Below are 19,386 nucleotides of genomic sequence, written 5' to 3' on the forward strand. Positions count from 1 at the left end.
AAGCACATTGCCCTTCTATTTTGATTGCAGTCTCCTATACCTAACCACTCTCAGTCTGGCAGTCTCTTCACTACCCCTGGCATGCTTTCAAGCATGTAGATTCTACCTCTTGGCAACAGTTTCATGCGTAAACGTCAGGTACAAAACATTACAATGCATAAAAATCAATAAGAGCATAAGCACTGTCATACTGGCTTGGCTACTTCTGGAAGCAGGATACTGGGCTAGATGGACCATCGGTCTAACCCAGTATAGATATTTTTATAGGACAGACAGTATCCTGTTTTTATCAGTGGCCATCAATGTCACAAGTACCTGGTAATACACCTAAACAGTAAAAATAGATCTTATGCAGCTTATGCTAGAAAAAAGCAGTGGATTCTCCCAAATTCACTTTAATGGCAGCTTATGGACTTTTCTTTTAGGAAATTATCCAACCCTTTTTTAAACCCTGCTAAGCTAACTGCTTTTAACATGTTCTCTTGCAACAAATTTCAGATTTTAATTACAAGTTGAATGAAGAAATATTTTCTCTGATTTGTTCTAAATTTGCTACTTAGAAGCTTCACTGCATGCCCCCTAGTTCTAGTATTTTTGGAAACAGTAAACAAGTGATTCACATCTACCATTTCCACTCCACTCAGGATTTTAAAAACTTTATCTGCCCTTAGCCATTTCTTCTCCAAATTGAAAAGCCTTAGCCTCTTTAGCCTTTCCTTATAGGGAAATTGTCCCATCCCCTTTATCATGTTTGTCATCCTTCTTTTTTTTTAATTCTGCAAATTATCTTTTTTGAGCTGCAGTGACCAGAATTGCACACAATATTCAAGTTGTATTGCACCCTGGAATGATACAAGTGCATTATAATATTCTCAGTTTTGTTCTCCATTCCTTTCCTAATAATTCCTAATGTTCTATTTGCTTTCTTAGCTGCTGCTGCACACTGAACAGAGGTTTTCAACATATTATCAACAATGATACCCACATCCTTTTCCTGGGCGGTGGCTCCAAATGTGAAACCTTGCATCACGTAGCTATAGTTTGGGTTCCTCTTTCCAATATGCATCACTTTGAACTTGCTCACATTAAATGTCAGCTGCCATTTGAATGCCCAGCAGTCTCCCAATCTCGTAAGGTCCTCTTGCAATTTTTCACAATCCTTTTATGATTTTACTTGGAATAACTTTGTGTCATCAGCAAATTTAATTATCTCCTAGTTATTCCCATATCTAGATCATTTATAAATACAGTAAAGTCTTGATTATCTGACCTAAATGGGACCGACCCATTGTCGGATAAATGAAAAGTTAGATAATATAGAGAACAATGGTAATTCCTCAAATAATGCAGAAACAAGGGCAGTAAAAGCAGGGTCCTGGCTCACAATGGTGCTGTTTTGCAGTAAAAGTAGAGTTCCAGGTTTGGAAAATGGAAAAAGAAGCTGCATGATGTCACCGGGGGATCTGTTGGATATGCCAGATGGTGGGATCAGCAAAGGTCAGCTAATCGAGACTGTACTGTATGTCAAAAGCAGTGGTCCCACCAGACCCTGGAGCACCCCACTATCTACCCAATACTGACCATTTAGCCCTACTCTCTGCGTTCTATCTTTTAACCAGTTCTTAATCTATAATAAGACACTGCCTCTTATTCTATGACTTTTTAATTTCCTCAGGATTAGTGGTAGAACCTAAGAATTATCTTTTCTATTATCTTTTTATATTCTTCAATTTTAAGACTACTGTTTTTATCACTACTATGTAATTTTTCAATTTTTCCTTTTGTTTTAACCACTTTATATATTACTTTGACAACACACGTACAAACTATAGCACTTAAAAGTTTCCTGAATCTGACAAAATTGAGGCCTTCTCTCCTTTTGCTGCTCAGACATATCTACTCCTGTTTTTCAATGTTTATTCTCACTCTTTCTAAAGGCAAAGGTCAGATAACCAATTAGAACAGGGCAGGAATTTGCAAAAACAGAACGGAAGCTCAACACTCAGAGTTCCACTGTACCAACAACGAGGAAAAGCAACTCCTCTGCACCAACCAGAGGAGAAAGGAACATTTACCGAACACAGTTGCTTCAAACAAGGTGGCTCACAAGTCTCAATATATCAATCCCAGAAAAAATGGCATCCCTGGGGACCTATTTACTAAAGCAAGTTAACTTGATTTACCTAACACAGCCATTTGAAGTGTTGAGCATTATAAATGTAACAGAGAATGCCCTAGTATAATATTAAAAATATCTAAATGATTATTACGTGCAAATGCATGCTAAACAATATTAATATTCCCGTACTGTTAGTGAAAATCACATTAAGGAACATGGCTTCCCTCCCACCTTGACCTTTGTGTTCAATATGTTGGGAAGGCAGGACTGGGGAAAGGCTGGCATCTGAAATCTGTGGCTTCAGAGAGGGAGTGAGTGGGCCACCATCTATGATCCGTCATTCACACTGATCTGCCACTTGGGTGGAGGACAGCGCCTAGCTCCTGCAATCTATCACACAAGGGTGTGATCTATCATATATGAGGGGGTAGAGGGTGGGAGGATTGGGTCACTGTAGCCCCTAATGTTAACCAGAGGAGGGTAGGATGAGAGACCCTCTACAGACTACTATTAACAGTGATGGCAACACATGAACATTAAAAAGATTGCAAAACTGGTCTTAATGCCCAATTTACTAAAAGTTTTTATGCCCTTCATTAATCTAAGCTAATAAACCAATAGAGAGAGAAAAGAATTCAACTGAATCAAGCAAAAGGCAAAACAAAGCATAGCTGTACCGAGGCAGGAGTAGATAAGACCCCAAACCTTGCAAACGCTCTCACCAGGACAGCAGAATTTCAAAAACAAGCACTCACAGATGCCTAAAAAACCAAGAACTCTGCTTTCCCCTAATAAAATATAAAACTTACAAAATCCAGGAGATGAGAAGGGCCAGTCAAAAAATAAAGACAATTTCTTGCCAAACTATTTCTTCTTAAATAAGGCAGCTCTTTGACAGAGATTAGTGTTGAGTTGCAATTGAGAAATAAAGTGTCTGATGGACACTGGTGCTCCTGGAATGTCTGTTTCCATCCTGCTGACCACTTTCTTTTAACTTTCTGTTCATTAGGCTGGAGGTGGTCCTTTGCACTTCTGGTCACCCTTCATTTCTCATCCCGTCAGCTCCTTGATGACCTGAAACATGGCTCTGAGTTTCCGGTGCGAGATTTGGCAAGTCTGGAATCAATAAGACAGAGGTGTTACACAAGTATGAAAACAACATGGGTCTGGGTGGGAATTTGTGCTAAAGATGAGCCACACTGAAAGCTACCACAGGGGATTTGATGACGAGCTGATAGGATGGACTAACAGTAGAGTGATACATATGCGGAAGGCAACTGATATAAATCCCTACTTAGGTCCCCAGAAAAAAGGAATGACCATGGTGACCATAGCCAGAGCCTATGCAAGGGTACTGGACCTTGTAGCCCCCCCAGTCTGCAGTCTCCCTCCAAAGAGTTTACAGTTTCTACCACATCATCTACTTCCACCGCTTTTCCTTTGATCAGTACAGTACTACAAGGTTCAATTTTATCCCCTCTTATTTTCCATATTTTCCTTGCCCCCTTAGCCAATATTCTTCTTCTCTTTCCAACTCCTTTATACCCTGAACTGAGTCCCTTACGGAAAAGTCTTGACCTATTCTAGTTGCTTCCTGGCTCTCTCAACACCTTTTAGTTTTGAACAAAGACAAAACTGTGGCTTGCTGGATCACTGGAGATCTTCCTCCTCCCATTCAATCTTTTCAGTTCTTTGGACTGAGTATCACACCTGTCACATCTTTTCACTATCTTGGTATTACACTTAACTCTCCACTTTCATTCACAGATTTCCAACCTTATGAAGGCTTTGCTCTACGTAATCAGGGCCGCCGAGAGACTGGGCCGGGCCCAGGGCAAGGCCATCCCCGGGGGCCCCCCCCTCTGGGCTGGGCCCCCTGCATTGAAATCACAGCACCTCTCACCTCCATGTGAAAGCGTTGCAGGCAGCAGATCGCTTCCCTTCGGGCCTCCTTCCCTCCCTGTGTCCCACCCTCGTGGAAGTTACGTCAGACGAGGGCGGGACGCAGGGAGGGAAGAAGGCCCGAAGGGAGGCGATCTGATGCTGCTGCCTGCAGCGCTTTCACATGGAAGTAAGAGGCGCTGTGATTTCAATGAAGGGGGACTGGCCCGGTGGCAGACAGTCGACGACGGAGGGCGGGTGGGCCTGCGGCACCGGGCCCGAGGAATTTTGTCCCCCCTGCCCCCCCCTCGGTGGCCCTGTACGTAATTTGTTCATTACGTTCCATCCTCAACACCCAAGCACTTCATACTCTTGTCCATGCCTTTCAATTACTGTTGCAGGCCTTGACAATTTTTCATTAAATCTAGGAGCCAGCCCAAAAACTGATTAGCCAGTCTAAGACCTTTATCGCATCTCCTTCCTCACCCATTGTCTCCAGTAAAAAAAAATTTCAGGGGGGGGGGGGGGGAATCCTCTCCCAGATTAGCAGTAGCTCTTTAAGAAATTGACTTACTTTTACCCTCCCCCCTCCCTACTTTGTGTCTATGGGCAACAAAACTTTAGTAAAGCAGTTGCTTAAGGTGCCTCTGCTAATCATTGCAGAAGTCAATTGTCTCCCTTCCCAAAGCCAGCTGTATAACAGCACCCTCTGGTCTCTATAGGTGAAGCAAAGAGGAAATTACCTCTTTGTTTCACCTATCACCATAGGCATGGTCCCTATCAGCTTCTCTCTCAAAAACTACCTCTCTCAAACTTCACCCAGTCTGTCTGTTTCTCTCATAACCTCTCCTCTCATATCCTTCACCCAGTCTATCTGCCTGTTTCTCTCATAGCCCCCCCCCCCCCAGCCTACTTGTCTGTTTCTCTCATAACCCTCCCCCAACAGCCTTCACCCAGTCTCTCTCTCATGTCCCCTCCCCAGCCTTTACCCATTTCTCTCATGTCCCCTCAGCCTTCACTCTTTCTCTATCATGCCCCATTCTCCAGCCTTTACCCAGTTTCTCTCATGCCTCCCTCCTCAGCTTTCACCCAGTTTCTCTCATGACCCCCTCCTCAGCCTCACTCTGTGCCCCCCCCCCACCATCCTTCTCTCCAGTCTCTCTCGAGGCCCCTCTCCAGCCATTACTCACAACACTGCCTCACTTCTCTTCTCCCCCTGCAAAGTGATCAGGCTCTGCAGATATTTGAGCTGAATGGAGGAAGAAGTTGGGGGAGTCTCACAGTTTCAAGTCCCATGAGACTTCTCCAACTTCCTACACCGCGAGGCTCAAGTATCTGCAGAGCTTGATCACTGTGCATGGGGAGAGGAGGAGTTTGAGGCAGCACTGAGGAAGGAGAAGAAAAAACAACATCGGCTGTAAGAAATCCCAGATGCCAGGATGAAATTTCTAGGCACTGTGGCAACCTGGCACCCTGGATTTGTCAAGCTCTGGTAATATAATCTATATTAATATAATCTAAGATGGCGTTTCTCAAACTCAACTTAAACATATTCAAACACTCCAGAATACTGTTGCACACCTTATTTGTCATGCCAAACGTTCTGACCAAATATCACCCTTATTTGTCAGACTGCACTGGCTCCCAGTATCAATCACAATTTTCAAAATTCTCTGCCTAACCTTTAAGACCTACTATACAGATTCCCCTCCATACCTGTTGTCCCTGGTTACCCCCATACTACTCTACCAGTCCCTTGACTCTCACCACTTGGTACTTCCCTCCCCGTTTTTGCACATCTATTCTGGAACAATCGTCCCCCCCCCCCCCCCCCCCAAGCTTTGCTCCAAACCCTGTTTTTCCAAATTCATGGCTCTATTAAAAACCTACTTTTTTGAGTTAGCCTTTGGCCAGATGCAATGAGGAGTTTCTGGTTGTTAGCCGCCAACCCTTTGATGATACCTAATCCCCTTCCCCATGCTTCTCTCCTATACCGAAATGGCATTCCTTTCACGAGTAATTTTATTTATATTTTTTGTGAACTACTTTGACCGGCTGGTTAGTAAAAGCGGTATATTAAACCTCTCCAATAAACATAAACAGTGTAATAATTAACCTCAACAGTCATAAGTGTTGCACAAACATTCTATAAAAATGCAGGTTAAACTTTATGCCAATCTTCAAGTCTGTGTGGCTGGCAGGACCTATTGTTTTGTTTTGACAGCAGCTGCTCTTTCCTGCCCCTCCCCAAGAAACTGCTGCCCTAGGTGACTAAATAGTCTTACCGAATGGTTGAGCCGGCCCTGATTATAGTCCTTGAAGTAGCCAATGATACCTTTAGGCTGCAGGACAACTGTCCACTTGGACAGAAATAGAAAAGTGCAATTACCTTTAACTCTTATAAATGATGCTGCCATTGTCTTTGGCCTCCCTCAAGACAACTAGGCAAAGCAAAACTGCCAATGCCTTATAAAGGAGCTTACCACACTGCTCAGTATGAGCAGCAAGTGTGACTAAACTGAATCTGGACATGGATAAGAAACACCCAGCTTTCACAGCAAGCTAGCAAAGTAAGGGGGCATTTGTGAATAGCTAACACACATTATTTACAGCAGGTCTCTTTTTAATGCTCATTAATGGCATTAACATTTTTACTAAATGATCCCTAACTGATTTAGGAACAGAGCAAGGGAAATGGGAGGGCTAAATAGTGAGAAACAGCGAAGAAATAGCAACAGACAGAAGAGAAACCAGAAAGAAAATGACAAAGAGATTAGATCCAGTGCTTATCCCCTGTCTCATGTTCTTTGCCTTGCTAGAAGATTCTCCAGACTAAACCAAAAATGCAGTGCTAAGATAGAAGGCTGAGCCTCAACATATGCAAAGCGACAGGAGAAGCCAGTTTACCTGTATAACCATTGACGCAGTCCACATGGCAGCTTGCAACAAGAAAGAAATAGCATGCAATTAAACAACAGTGGGGAAGAGTATCATTTCATTATCACCGACAAAGTTATGAGGGGAGCACATTACCAGCAACTGCTGCATAGGGAACGTTAAATCCCACTGCTGCGGAGCAATACTGAAATAGAATGATCAACATGCCCATAAAGGAAATCATCCTATAATCATTAGGGAGTAGTGTTAGTATGTCCAGGACTAGTAGCATCCCTTTGAATAGAAGTTAAAGATATTTCATCTTTCTTTTATGAACCTTTGTTTCCTAATTGCACGGATATAGGTAACAGCTTTCTTTCTGGCAGGTATGGCTTATTGGTGGTGGGGGTGGGGGAATACACATTTTTTTAAAAAACGTCTATTTTCTAAAGGCACCGTTTGGGGGGGGAGGGGAAATATGCATTTTAAAAAACGCCTATTTTATAAAGGCAGTGTGTGTGTGTGCTTTAAACAGGATCCTAGAGCAACCTCAATAAAGCTCATGACTGCCAGCTATGCCCAAACACTGTCCCTAGGAATGCCTGCGAGCAGTTCATGCAAAAATATGAATGCTCGTCAGGATACGGATTTGGACATGCAAATACACACATGAAATTTTATAATAGTACTTCCCATGTGTAAAACATGCTTTTCACGCCAAGATGCTTTATTATAATTACCTCCCGAGGAGGCAACTTTAGAAAAGGTACACACATAAAACGCTTCTTATAAAACTACCTAAGGTATGAAAGTATGTGTGGTACAGTTAGGCACAAGCCACATACATCTACAAGACTTAGATTAAACGTGTTCAGGAGAAAAGGTTAGGCAGAGTGCAGGAGTCACCACCGTTTACTACTACTACTACAAATCATTTCTGTAGCGCATCAAACAGGTAGGCCTTTAGTCCGGATTTGAAGGCGGCCAGGGATGGAGCTTGACATAATGGCTCAGGAAGTCTATCCCAGGCATAAGGTACAGGTGTAATTTATAATATACCCACATAGCTTAAACCTAGCTGCTATTTCTGCAGGATTTGTATTACTGTTTTATAAAGACCCGTAGACACCTACGTGTCTGTACAAAGCTAGCTAAAAGTAGGCAACCTTTACAAAATGACTCTTCACACATTGAGTGGAGAAGTGGCCTAGTGGTTAGGGTGGTGGACTTTGGTCCTGAGGAACTGAGTTCAATTCCCACTTCAGGCACAGGCAGCTCCTTGTGACTCTGGGCAAGTCATTTAACCCTCCATTGCCCCAGGTACAAATAAGTACCTGTATACAATATGTAAGCCGCATTGAGCCTGCCATGAGTGGGAAAGTGCGGGGTACAAATGTAATAAAAATAAATAAAACAGAATGACTCAACTATTATCCAATAAAACATTCACATTTTCTAGCACAGGTATGCGAGGGACTGGTAGAATGGTAGTGGCATCCCTGATGCTCTATGGTTGGTCTTTGCCCTACCTATTTAATAGGCCACAAGATATGGTGATCTTCAACGCTCATCAAGTAGCTCCAGACATGTCTACATCACCCCTACAAGATCACAGCTAATGAGTACAGGTTCAAAATTCCCTTCTACATCCCAGCTACTCTAGCAAGTATAAATACCTTACACAGGCCTCATCCTGCTGGGGTGTTTCTTCACACATTAAAAATGAGTAAACTGCACTGTAATATAAGACAAGACTCAAAAAATAACTATTGTGATAGTCACATCCAGGATAGTTGGGTTAAGGCAGTTTCAGTTTGAAATACAAGTCCCAGAAGGTATTGCAGGCAAGGAGCCAGGGGGGGGTGAGATGAAGAACCAGGACTGGACTCCTAGCTGCAATCGGGGAAGACATGGGTGTAAGCTGGCAGGATGTGTAGATAGGCTACCACTAGGGGGGAAGAGAGATAGGAAACCCTGTGTGCAGGAGCTCATCATTAGTCTAATGCTTAACTCAGCTGGTATGGGTGTGGTGGAAGCTAGTGGAAGGAGAATGATTGGTTGTGAGAGCAGAAGCCAGGGATTAATTAGGCAGGTGGGAAGGAGTCCCAGAGAAGTTCAGTTCAGGAGGAGAGAAGCAGTTTCAGGCTGAAAACCCTTGGGTAAGAGAGGTCCCTAAAGTACTGAAGCAGGCTGAAATCCCTTGGGTGTGAGGAAGTCCCTAAAGTATTAAAACCTCCTGAAGTTAAAGGCTGCTTTGTGATTTAACTGGGATGATGAACTGATTGAACTGTTTGTCTTGGGAATTGAACTACTGTTTATTGTGCACTGGATAAAGAGCCCAGACTGAAGCTGACTGTGAGCCTGTATTGAATCCTGGTAGGTGCTGGCAGCCTACTGCTTAAAGGGGACTATTTGCCACGCACTTTCAGGGGGCTTACATGTGCTTAAGATTAAAGGTGAATGCTGCTGTTGGAACCGTGTATCAGGTCTACTAGAAACCTGCATGGAATAAAAGCCTTAAAATTGAAGTTGCTGGTGGACATTTGTTTCTTGATTGTACCGGGAGCTCTCTCCCTGGTGACAATATATAACTCATCATAATGTTTGTTAAATACTTCACTCCCTTCACTGCTCCTGAACCCTAAATAGAAAGCAACTTAGGATTCCTTAACTATTAGCAAGACCCAGCACTTAGCGCTTCAGCTCTTGACTACCACTAAAGCAATTGTTTCATAAAAAGAAAAACAATTCCTCAAAAGTTAAGGTTTGGCCAGGTAGGAAAGATGACAATCATTATGGAGAGAGATTCAGCTATTAAACAGTGTGGGTAATATAATCTGTTTTAACTTTTCATCCCTTCTCTTTGTCACAACATCCACTAACATGACAGGATGTGTCAAAACAATAACAGAAGAGAGGAGAAATGTATTTGAAGCCTATAGCTGAGGTAATGATCCTTTTATCAAAAGAGCACACATTGTACTGCGCAGCAAGGATGATGGCCCATGTCACAGTTCTACATAGCTCCAGAAGAGGTGTTTCCATTTTTTCTAAGTAGGGGTAAAAAAAAAATAATAATCCTTTTAGAGACTTTGCTTGAGTGAGCAATGGAAGCATTTCTCCCCTTACCAATGCTGCCTCTGTCCACATGAGTACCAATGATTCTGATGATTTCATACTCCATGGGTCACAGTTTTAGACAGAGATGCTGAATGACTCTCTAAATTCCTAGTTCCGGACCAGTAGATTGTTACTGTTCTTATCACATCCAGGTAATGCAGACTAGATTCTTTATTGCTCCTGAGTTCTGGAGAAAAGATTGGTAGCATGTATTCCAAGTTGATGTAGAGTCTACAAAAGATTTTCATATGGATACACAGGAATGGACATGGAGATGATAGTTCTTATAGCCCATCTATCCAAATAAAAACTATCAATAAGGTGAGTATTCTCAGGATGAATGTAATGCCACAATAACATAGCATGAAATAGAAATGGCATAATTTCACTACAAATGTAGGATTATTGCTGACAATTCCTAAATACCATAGAAAGATGGCAGCCTCTCATGACATTTAGCAGTTAAGAGATCTCAGAGTGACTACTGCATTAATGAGCTTATGATTTCCAACTTGAACAATGTTCTGGCTATGAACGTACTGCGTTCCTAGATATCCAGAAGTCTCCTGCATTCCAGGATGGCAAATACTTTGAAGGTAATTCTTTTCCTAATGAGGAACAAGTAGGATAACATTCCTTTCTTTTCAAAACAAACCAATTTCCAGTAAGAGGGCAAACTTTCATTGAACAAGCAGGAAGGCATAGGTAAGTTCCACGTATGAGGCCCTAGAGTGGGTCTCCTGGTATAACTTCTGCAAACAGTGGACTCCCTGACCTAACACTAAATCTTGCCATTCTGTTAAGTGTGAGATTCCGAAACAGTGAGCTGATGCTGCACCACATCATTATATTGTGTGTGCCTCCACCATTGCCACACCCAAAGAACATCTGACCTTTGGCTCTAGTTGGTCTATACTTGTGGGTTTGAGTCATATATATTGTGAAAAGTCTTTTAAAGGGAAGATAATTATCTTATCTGGGACTGACTGAGACCTCTATCTTCTCTCATTGGAGGAATGGAGGGAGGAGGTATAACCAGGAAAACTAGCATATCAGATACCATTGCTTCTTTCTGTATGTTCACTTGGGCTGTGCCAAATATCTTCTTCATATGGAAATACTGGTCAGTGGTCTGTCATAAAGCGTATGGGGAAGACTTACATATCTCAAATATGTATACTCTGCAAGAAAGGTGGGAGAGAGGGGAGATGAAGCAGACATTTAAATACCTTTGTGGCACTAATGTACAGGCGAGTCTCTTTCAAATGAAGGAAAACTGGTATGAGAGGGCACAGGATGAAGTTAAGAGGTTATAGGCTCAGGAATAATCTAAGGAAATGTTTTTTCACAGAAAGGATGGTGGACGCATGGACTAGCCTCCCTGTGGAGATCGTGGAGACAAGGACTGTGTGTGAATTTAAGAAAGCATGGGACAGGCACATGGGATCTCTTAGGGAAAGGAGGAGATAGTGGATACTAAGGATGGGCAGACTGAATGGGCCATTTGGCCCTCATCTGCCATCATGTTTCTGTATCTAAGTGTTGACTCCTGGAAGAGGATTCCATCACCAATTCCACAGCCAGAAATGCCTTCTAGTAATCTGAGTCCCATACCTCCTGCTGTATCACAAAAATAAAATTATAACCCTACGTTATCTAATTGAATCTTCTACCATGCTTATTAGTACCCAAGTCCAAGCCGAGCTTTTCCAAGCACTGCATCCATTTTACCATGAATGTGTGTTAAGAGTCTGTAACAACTCCATCTTGTTTCTGAGTGAAAGCTTCCACAGGAGTCAACGCTTTCAGAAGAAAAATCTCCTTTGTCAAGACTAGCCTTTTCCAGCACTGCTGCAGCCTGAATGCTCCAAATATAAGTAAATGTCTTGCTCTTTAAAAGTTCATTAGTTTTAATCTTCAGTTTTCTTTCATTAAGCACTGCTAAGCTACCTGAATAGAGGTAACTACAGGAGAACAAAAAAAAGCCATCAACAGGAAGTCAAACATGATGCACCAACCTAATGAGTCTTATTTACAGATGGAACAGAAACAAACAGGGTCCCAATGTTACAAACCGTTTCAATTTAAGGAAAAAGGGCATTTTGAACTTTTGTTGTCACTTTACTCATTGTGACTGTTTATTTACTACCAAAACAATACATTTACACATCCAGTACTGACACAATAGGCCGTGTACTTTATTTGTTCATATTGGTATATATATAAAGTATCACATACCATATAAAATGAGTTTATCTTGTTGGGCAGACTGGATGGACCGTACAGGTCTTTATCTGCTGTCATTTACTATGTTATGTTATAAACTTTTGTCAGATCAGCAATGCTTGCAGGTTTCAGGTTGTGTCTTGTCTGAGAGTGCATTATTCCATACATCCAACAGCTCTGTTCCACATCACAGGTATTGCACAGTACGTCAAGACACTGTTCAGTCATTTTATGCAGATTAGAATAAGTACAGAAAGCATATGGCATATGCTCAAGGAATTCTTTCCAGCCCCTCGTGGTTCTGTATTATCTTTGAGCTGGAGGAGAGGGCGTCTTGAATGGAATGGTGCCCAAATATATTTTTGGTTTGTACACAGTAATAAAATGAAACCAAGTTTGATATATGAGATGTCACTGTCAGATTTAAAAGGATGGATTTTATATTTTAACCACAGGGTGCCACTGTCCAACAGAAATGGGTATTAGTTGGCAGTATACACAGTAATCATTAAGAAAGCTGTACAGTTCAGTCAGTAGGTTTCACAATAAAACTTACAACAAAGCTGGGGCAGACTGACCATTCAGGTAACTGGGCACTGCCCGAGGGCCCAAAGCAGCAGAATACTTCCCCCTTCAGAATCCAACATTTCTCCCTGTTTCTTCCACATTCCTCACTCCCCCTACCTTAAACCATGTCTTCAAGTAGGTTCCCCAGCAGCGGCAACAATTCCTGTTTACGTGGCGGCAGGCTGCAGCAGAAGAGAGGCTCTGAACAGGCCGTAAGCAGTGGCTGTGAATTGCTGCCATTGCCAGGGAACTTCCTTGAAGACACAGTTTAAAGGTAGACGAGTTGTGGGATGGGGGTGAGAGAGAGAGAGAGAGAGAAATGATGCATCTGGGAGAGGAGGGAGAGAAAAGATATTGGCTCACAGGGGCAGGAAGGTAGGGAAGAAAGAGGGAGAGAATGTAACAGGAAGATGGTGGAGGGAAGAAACATGAAGATGTCAGATTACAAGGGGGTAGGGGTGGGGAAAGAAAAGGAGATGTTGGCCAATAAATGAGGGATGGGGGAAGAGAGGGGAGGAACTTGGAATGAAGGACTCATGAGGGGCAGGTCATGGAGGTTGTCAAGGAGATGAGTAAGAGGAGGATAAGTACAGAGGGGGAAAATGCAGTAATAGGGAGCAGAACAGTGATTCCTAAGTCCAGTCCTGGAGTACCTCTTGCCAGTCAGGTTTTCAGGATATCTACAATGAATATGCATGAAAGAGATCTGCATATAATAGAGACCATGCATGTATATTCATTGCGGACAACCTGAAAACCTGACTGGCAAGGGGTACTCCAGGACAGGACTTGGGAAACACTGGAGAAGAGGAGAGATAGAAAAGATCAGCAGGCAGGAGAAGGAATGAGATGGGAATCGGGAGAGCTAGGGGGTGAGAGGAGGAGATGGAACGTCGATAGGTAGTTGAAAAGTCAAAAAAAAAAAGGACATGGAGGACTACAGGGTGAGAAAGCGGGTGAAATTTGAGTTGACAGAGTCAGAACGAAAGAAAAAGAAAAAGGGAGAACAGAGCTAAAAGGGAAAGATTACTAAGTCACAGACAGATGCAATAAGGGAATGGAACAAGACAGGAGGAGAGAAGAGAAATGACAAATGGACAGCAGCCCCTGGAAAGGAGCAGAATACAAATAAGAAAGCAGGAAAGAAAACTAGCACCAACATGATGGAAAAATAAAATGTCCCAACAACAAAGGTAGAAAAAAAAAGTGTTTTATTAAAGCTTATTAACTAGATTATGTTATTTTATGAAATGTAAATCATGGATGTCTTTGTATTCTGTTCAGGGTAAAAAGGAAATGCATTTCTCTTTTTATTTCCCCCATGTTGTGATACATACCTAGTTTAATTTCTTCGGGTTCACTTTTTGTCTTTATATCTCTATTTCTAATTTGTGATCCCTTGTTCTGTATTTGGTGAGGGTCTGTGCTTTGCGTGTCAGTGAGGTACAGAATTCTGTGGGCATGTAGCTTCTGTGCAGAGATCTGTAGCTGTTCCACTTGGTCTGTTTTACCAATAGGAAGAGGTGTATTGGTGTTCTAAGGGTCAGTGTAATAGTTTTATGCATATTAAGTTGTCGCAGAAGGAAGAAAAGGGCTCTGATCGTCACAGGGCGTGAGCTTTAGAAATATTAAGACTGATGCAAACCAGTAATTTCTGTCAGATGGGATGTTGTGAGGGGGGGTGGGGAGCCCACAAACCTTATTGCCCAGGAGCCCAACCGTGTGCTAAAAGTTGCCCAGACCGATTCATGCAACAAAGAAAATGAAACACACACCTGAACCAATAAGAGGCAGCCCATTAGGTATAGGAGTGTGGCAGAAGATGGGTATGGTAAGGAAAGCATGTAGAGCATGCCTAATAGATTTAATTCCAATGTGTATGTCAGGAACATTCAAAAACTGCAGCTCAATATACTCATTTTTGGGGGGAGAGGTTGGTCTTGGGTAGAAGGGTGGTTTGTTAAAACTTATATAGAAGGAAGTTTATCTAGTAACTCAAAACTTCATGGACTTCATCTCAAATACATGTGTTACCAACCTCAATACCTTGTTAATAAGAGATATTAATCTTTATCTTGATGACCAGAAAACAAACAGCTCCAAAGAATATGACAAATTCCTTCAACTACAGGACTTCCAGCAACCACCAGTGACCACAACCCACATTAAAGGCCATGCCATTGACCTACTAGCATATAGATTCTCACAAGACAATAACTTCAAAATACAGAACCTGAGATGGACGGAAACCCCCTGGTCTGATCATTTTAAGCTAAATATGACCCTCTTTTGGAAAGAGCACAAACTCACCCAATACAATTGATGCAACCAAATTCTGGACAGCCATACACGAAGGTCAACGGTCCCCAGCGACTAACACAGAAGAATTCCTAACAGAATGCGATGAAAGAAGCACCAACATATTGGACACAATAGCCCCTATGAAAACAAAATTCAGACAGAGACGAAAATCAGTCCCGTGGTTTGATGAAGAACTAAAAATGGTTAAAATTCTCTGCAAAAGACTAGCATGAGCATGGGGGGGGGGGGGGGAACAAAAATGAAACAAAATCGAGTGGAGAGAAGCTCGAAACAGATACAAAATCAAAATTTGACAGGCTAAAAAGAAATTCTACAAAGAACTACAAAGAAATTATACAAACTTCTAAATAATCTTCTGAACACCAAACCCTTGATGATAACAAATGAAGATTCCACATCGGCAAATGGCCTTGCCAGATTCTTCGAAGAAAAGACCCTCAAACTAAGGAAGAACCAAATACAAGATGACACAAATTTCAAAACCCTCACAGACGAACTAGATCACCCTCCAGAAGCCCCCCCCCCCCCCCATCAAACAGGACATGGACCACCTTTGCACAACTCACAATCAAGACAGTGGCACAAGCATTAAGAGAATTCTCCTCCGCCTACTGTATGCTAGACACATGTCCCAACCGTGTGCTAAAAGTTGCCCAGACCGATTCATAGAACTCACCTCCCACCTGAACTACATATTCCAGGAAGACCGTTTCCCACAGATACAGAGAAACATACTGCTCACACCAATCTCGAAGGACACCAAGAAAAACATCACTGACATCTCGAACAACAAGCCAGATGCATCCATACCTATAATGACTAAAATAATGGAAGGAATAGTGGCCAACCAACTAACTGACTACATTAAAAAATTCTCCATATTACATGAATCCCAATCAGGCTTTAGACCTCATCATAGAACCGAAACAGTGCTGATTACACTATTAGTTAACTTCAAAAAAGAAACTCAAATGGAAAGGACATTCTCCTACTACAATTTGAAATGTCAAGAATATTTGATAAGGTCAACCATCAAATCCTCAAAAGAATACTCGATTAAATTGGCATTAGAGGGAAGGTGTTTGACTGGCTCCTAGGCTTCCTAACTGAACGATCCTATCAAGTGAAGACACCTTCCTCTCTCCCCCCCCCCCCTTGGAAAGCAGAAAGTGGGGTCCCCCAGGGCTCGCCGCTCTCACCAATGCTATTCAACTTGATGATGGTCCCCCTTGCCCGAACACTATCCAATCATACACCTATCATATTCCTCTTATATACACCGATGATGTGTCAATTTACATCTCCTTCAAAAATAATCTGCATGAAATTGCAATCAGAATCATGGACGGTGTAAACAGAATCCTGGATATCATCGTTCAAGCTTAAACTGAACAAGGGAAAAACACACTGCCTGATACTCACATCATCACACAACACTGTATGCTTCCCAAACATCAACACCATAGGCAAATCTCTCCCAATATCTGACAACTTAAAAATCCTAGAAATTACCATTGACTGCTTTTTATCCTTTGATAAACAAATCTCAAACATGATGAAGAACATGTTCCAAACCATATGGAAACTGAAACACATAAAAAAATTACTTCCCCGAGAGACGTATTCCGCACATTGGTCCAATCCACGGTCCTCACCCATGCAGACTACTGCAACAGAACCTATCCTGGATGCAAGGAACAACTACTAAAGAAACTGCAAACAGTACAAAATGATTCAAAAGCGCAAGACCACTGCTCCAAAAACTACACTGGATACCCATCAAAACATGTATATCCTTCAAGATTTCCTCCTTGGCCTATAAAATAATATTCAGCCTTGCACCGGAATATGTGACAAACTTAATTGACCTACCTATATGCAATGTGTTAGAAGGTGCAAGAACCTACCTCACCCTACACTTTCTAAGATGTCAAGGTCTAAAATACAATCTTCATACCAGTTTCATATACATCTGTCCCAAGATATTGAACGCAATACCAAAAGTACTAAAATGCATGACTGACTACCTAACTTTCCGAAAACACCTGAAAGCCCACTTCTTCAGAAAATCTTTATTAGATGATCCTACACAGTAAAACTGAACACCAACCAACACACCGCGAAACTCGAATTACTAACAGAAATTGAACAAAGCACACATCGACTTCTAATGACAATGTAATATGTTTAACTGTTGCAAACTGTAAGCCACATTGAACCGATAATTCAATTGGAAAATGTGGGGTACAAATGAAGTAAATAAATATATAAATAAATCTATGATTTGTTGTTTACCTTTTTGCCAATATGTTTGTGGTTGCTTTTTCTATTGTGTTGTATTTGCGGGTTTTTAGCCTCAATAAAGACTTCTTGATAAATTAAAAAAAAAATATATATATATATCCTCATTTCTCTTGTTGCATGTTCTGTATATCTACATGTAAGTAAGGAATCAGTGAATCATTTGTGTCGAGTACTAGAATAAAAATATTCTTTAAAAGAAAACTAGAGCAGATTGGAAGAATTCAGGAAGAGAGTTACAGGATGTCCTGTTTAATTTTCCACACAGAATGCTTCACTAATTTTGTTAGATTTTCTATTTTTCAAGGGTTCAACTTGTGGCTTATCAATTAAAAAAATACAAAGATCCATGATTATGGTTTCAAGTACTCACTGCACTTTACTTGTGGGACTTGCTACAGATGGGTTGATATTCAAAACGATTTTACCAGCAGAAACTGCCACTGACCAGTTAAATTGCTTGTTCGGGTCTATCTACTAATGTTCAATGGCACTTCAGCCATTATCACCGCTAAAAATTAGCAGTTATCATCTAAGTGAAAACTGACTATTTTGGGGTTGTTCTGAGGGTGGACTCAACAGTTGGCTGGTTAACTGCCAATACTCAGCACTTAAATGGCCAGGGTAACTGCATAAACAGGACGGCATAAAACACAGTCCTATCTTTATACGGTAACCCATATAGCCCTTTAAGTTCTGAATATCAACTTAACTGGCTATGTGTTAGTCGGCTCCACATAAACCGGATATTCAATGCCAAAGACTGGACATGGCTCATCATTGAATATCAGGGAATAACGCTGGTCGCGGTCAGCAAAATGCTCATCACTGCTGGCTGAATACTTACCCCATAGTGTCAACCATTTACACAGGTTTGGATTTTAAGACTTGACAGATTAGTATTTTCCATTTCTAGGAAAGCTTTTAAATATCTCCTTTTTGTTAATGTATTGCACAGTTTACAATTAGCTTGGGTGGTTCCTAGTACATTTCTAAGGGCCCCTTTTACAAAGGCACGCTAGTGTTTTTAGCACGCACTAAAAATAAATGTGTGATAAACACTAGAGACATCCATGTATTCCTATGGGCGTCTCTAGTATTTAGCGCACGCTAATCATTAGCGTGTGCTAAAAATGCTAGGGGGTCTTTTACTAAAGATTAGCTTGCGTTATCTGCAGCAGGGCCCATAGGAATAAAATGGGCTCTGCTGCAGATAACAAGCTTTTATCACAGATGCCAACATCTGTTCTGCTAAATGTTTCCAAAGTGCACATAAAAATGTGCTGCACAGGTGACAAGAATGGAGCTCTTAGTCCTTGCTCTGGTAACAGACCGATACCATACCATCTCTTCAGATCAGAAAGAAATGCAGGAATCTTTTTTTTTTCCACATAGTCCTGTACCCAAAGAGCTGCTGCTGTTTGATGCCTGTTTTTTTTTCTGGGAGAAGTCTATAGTGTTGGATTATTTGTAGTAAATAATTAGCAGATTTTAGTACACACAGCTTCAGCTTTAGAAATGTTAATTTCTTTCTTCATCTCTCTCTCATTCACCCCAGAATAATTCACTGCTGAGTCACTTTAAAGTTGAAGTAACAAAACATCTGTTTACTCACAGTTTGCAGTTAGATTATAATCAGACAGGCTTATATATACATATTACTATACATTTGTATTATCAGCTCCTTCCATGTGCTTAGATGGTAATGGATGCTCACACCACCATAGATCCTCTCAGGTTAGGAGAGATCATGAGCTCCATGTGCTCCATGTGCTGCATCTGCTGTGTCTGAACCCCCACAGGAAGTTGCATAGCTGTGTGACCTCTCTAAGTAATTCACATCAGAGGTCACAGAGTAATCACAGAGAAATAATAGCTGACAGGCAATGCATGTAAAATACAATTACATTCCAACAAACCCCTTCTCATGCATAACTGTCATGCAATTATTTATTCATACAAAGTCCAAGCTT

The 19,386-nt window shown here is 41.6% G+C and overlaps 1 protein-coding gene across 2 annotated transcripts in view; it reads right to left on the reverse strand.

The window, feature by feature from the left end:
• Positions 1 to 2,714: 2,714 nt before the first annotated feature.
• The window catches only part of LOC115465133 (low density lipoprotein receptor adapter protein 1-B-like), a 92,748-nt gene continuing 76,076 nt past the window's right edge, over positions 2,715 to 19,386 (reverse strand). The window contains exon 9 of one of the 2 annotated variants that reach the window (XM_030195534.1): positions 2,715 to 3,235. In XM_030195534.1, coding sequence (XP_030051394.1) covers positions 3,178 to 3,235 — 58 coding nt within the window. In that variant the 3' untranslated portion in view covers positions 2,715 to 3,177. Of the gene's footprint in view, positions 3,236 to 15,155; positions 15,230 to 19,386 lie in introns of those variants that run through there. The other variant, XM_030195535.1, reaches the window with a different exon arrangement.

Source organism: Microcaecilia unicolor, chromosome 3, assembly GCF_901765095.1.
Source record: "Microcaecilia unicolor chromosome 3, aMicUni1.1, whole genome shotgun sequence".
Taxonomy (NCBI): Eukaryota; Metazoa; Chordata; class Amphibia; order Gymnophiona; family Siphonopidae; genus Microcaecilia; species Microcaecilia unicolor.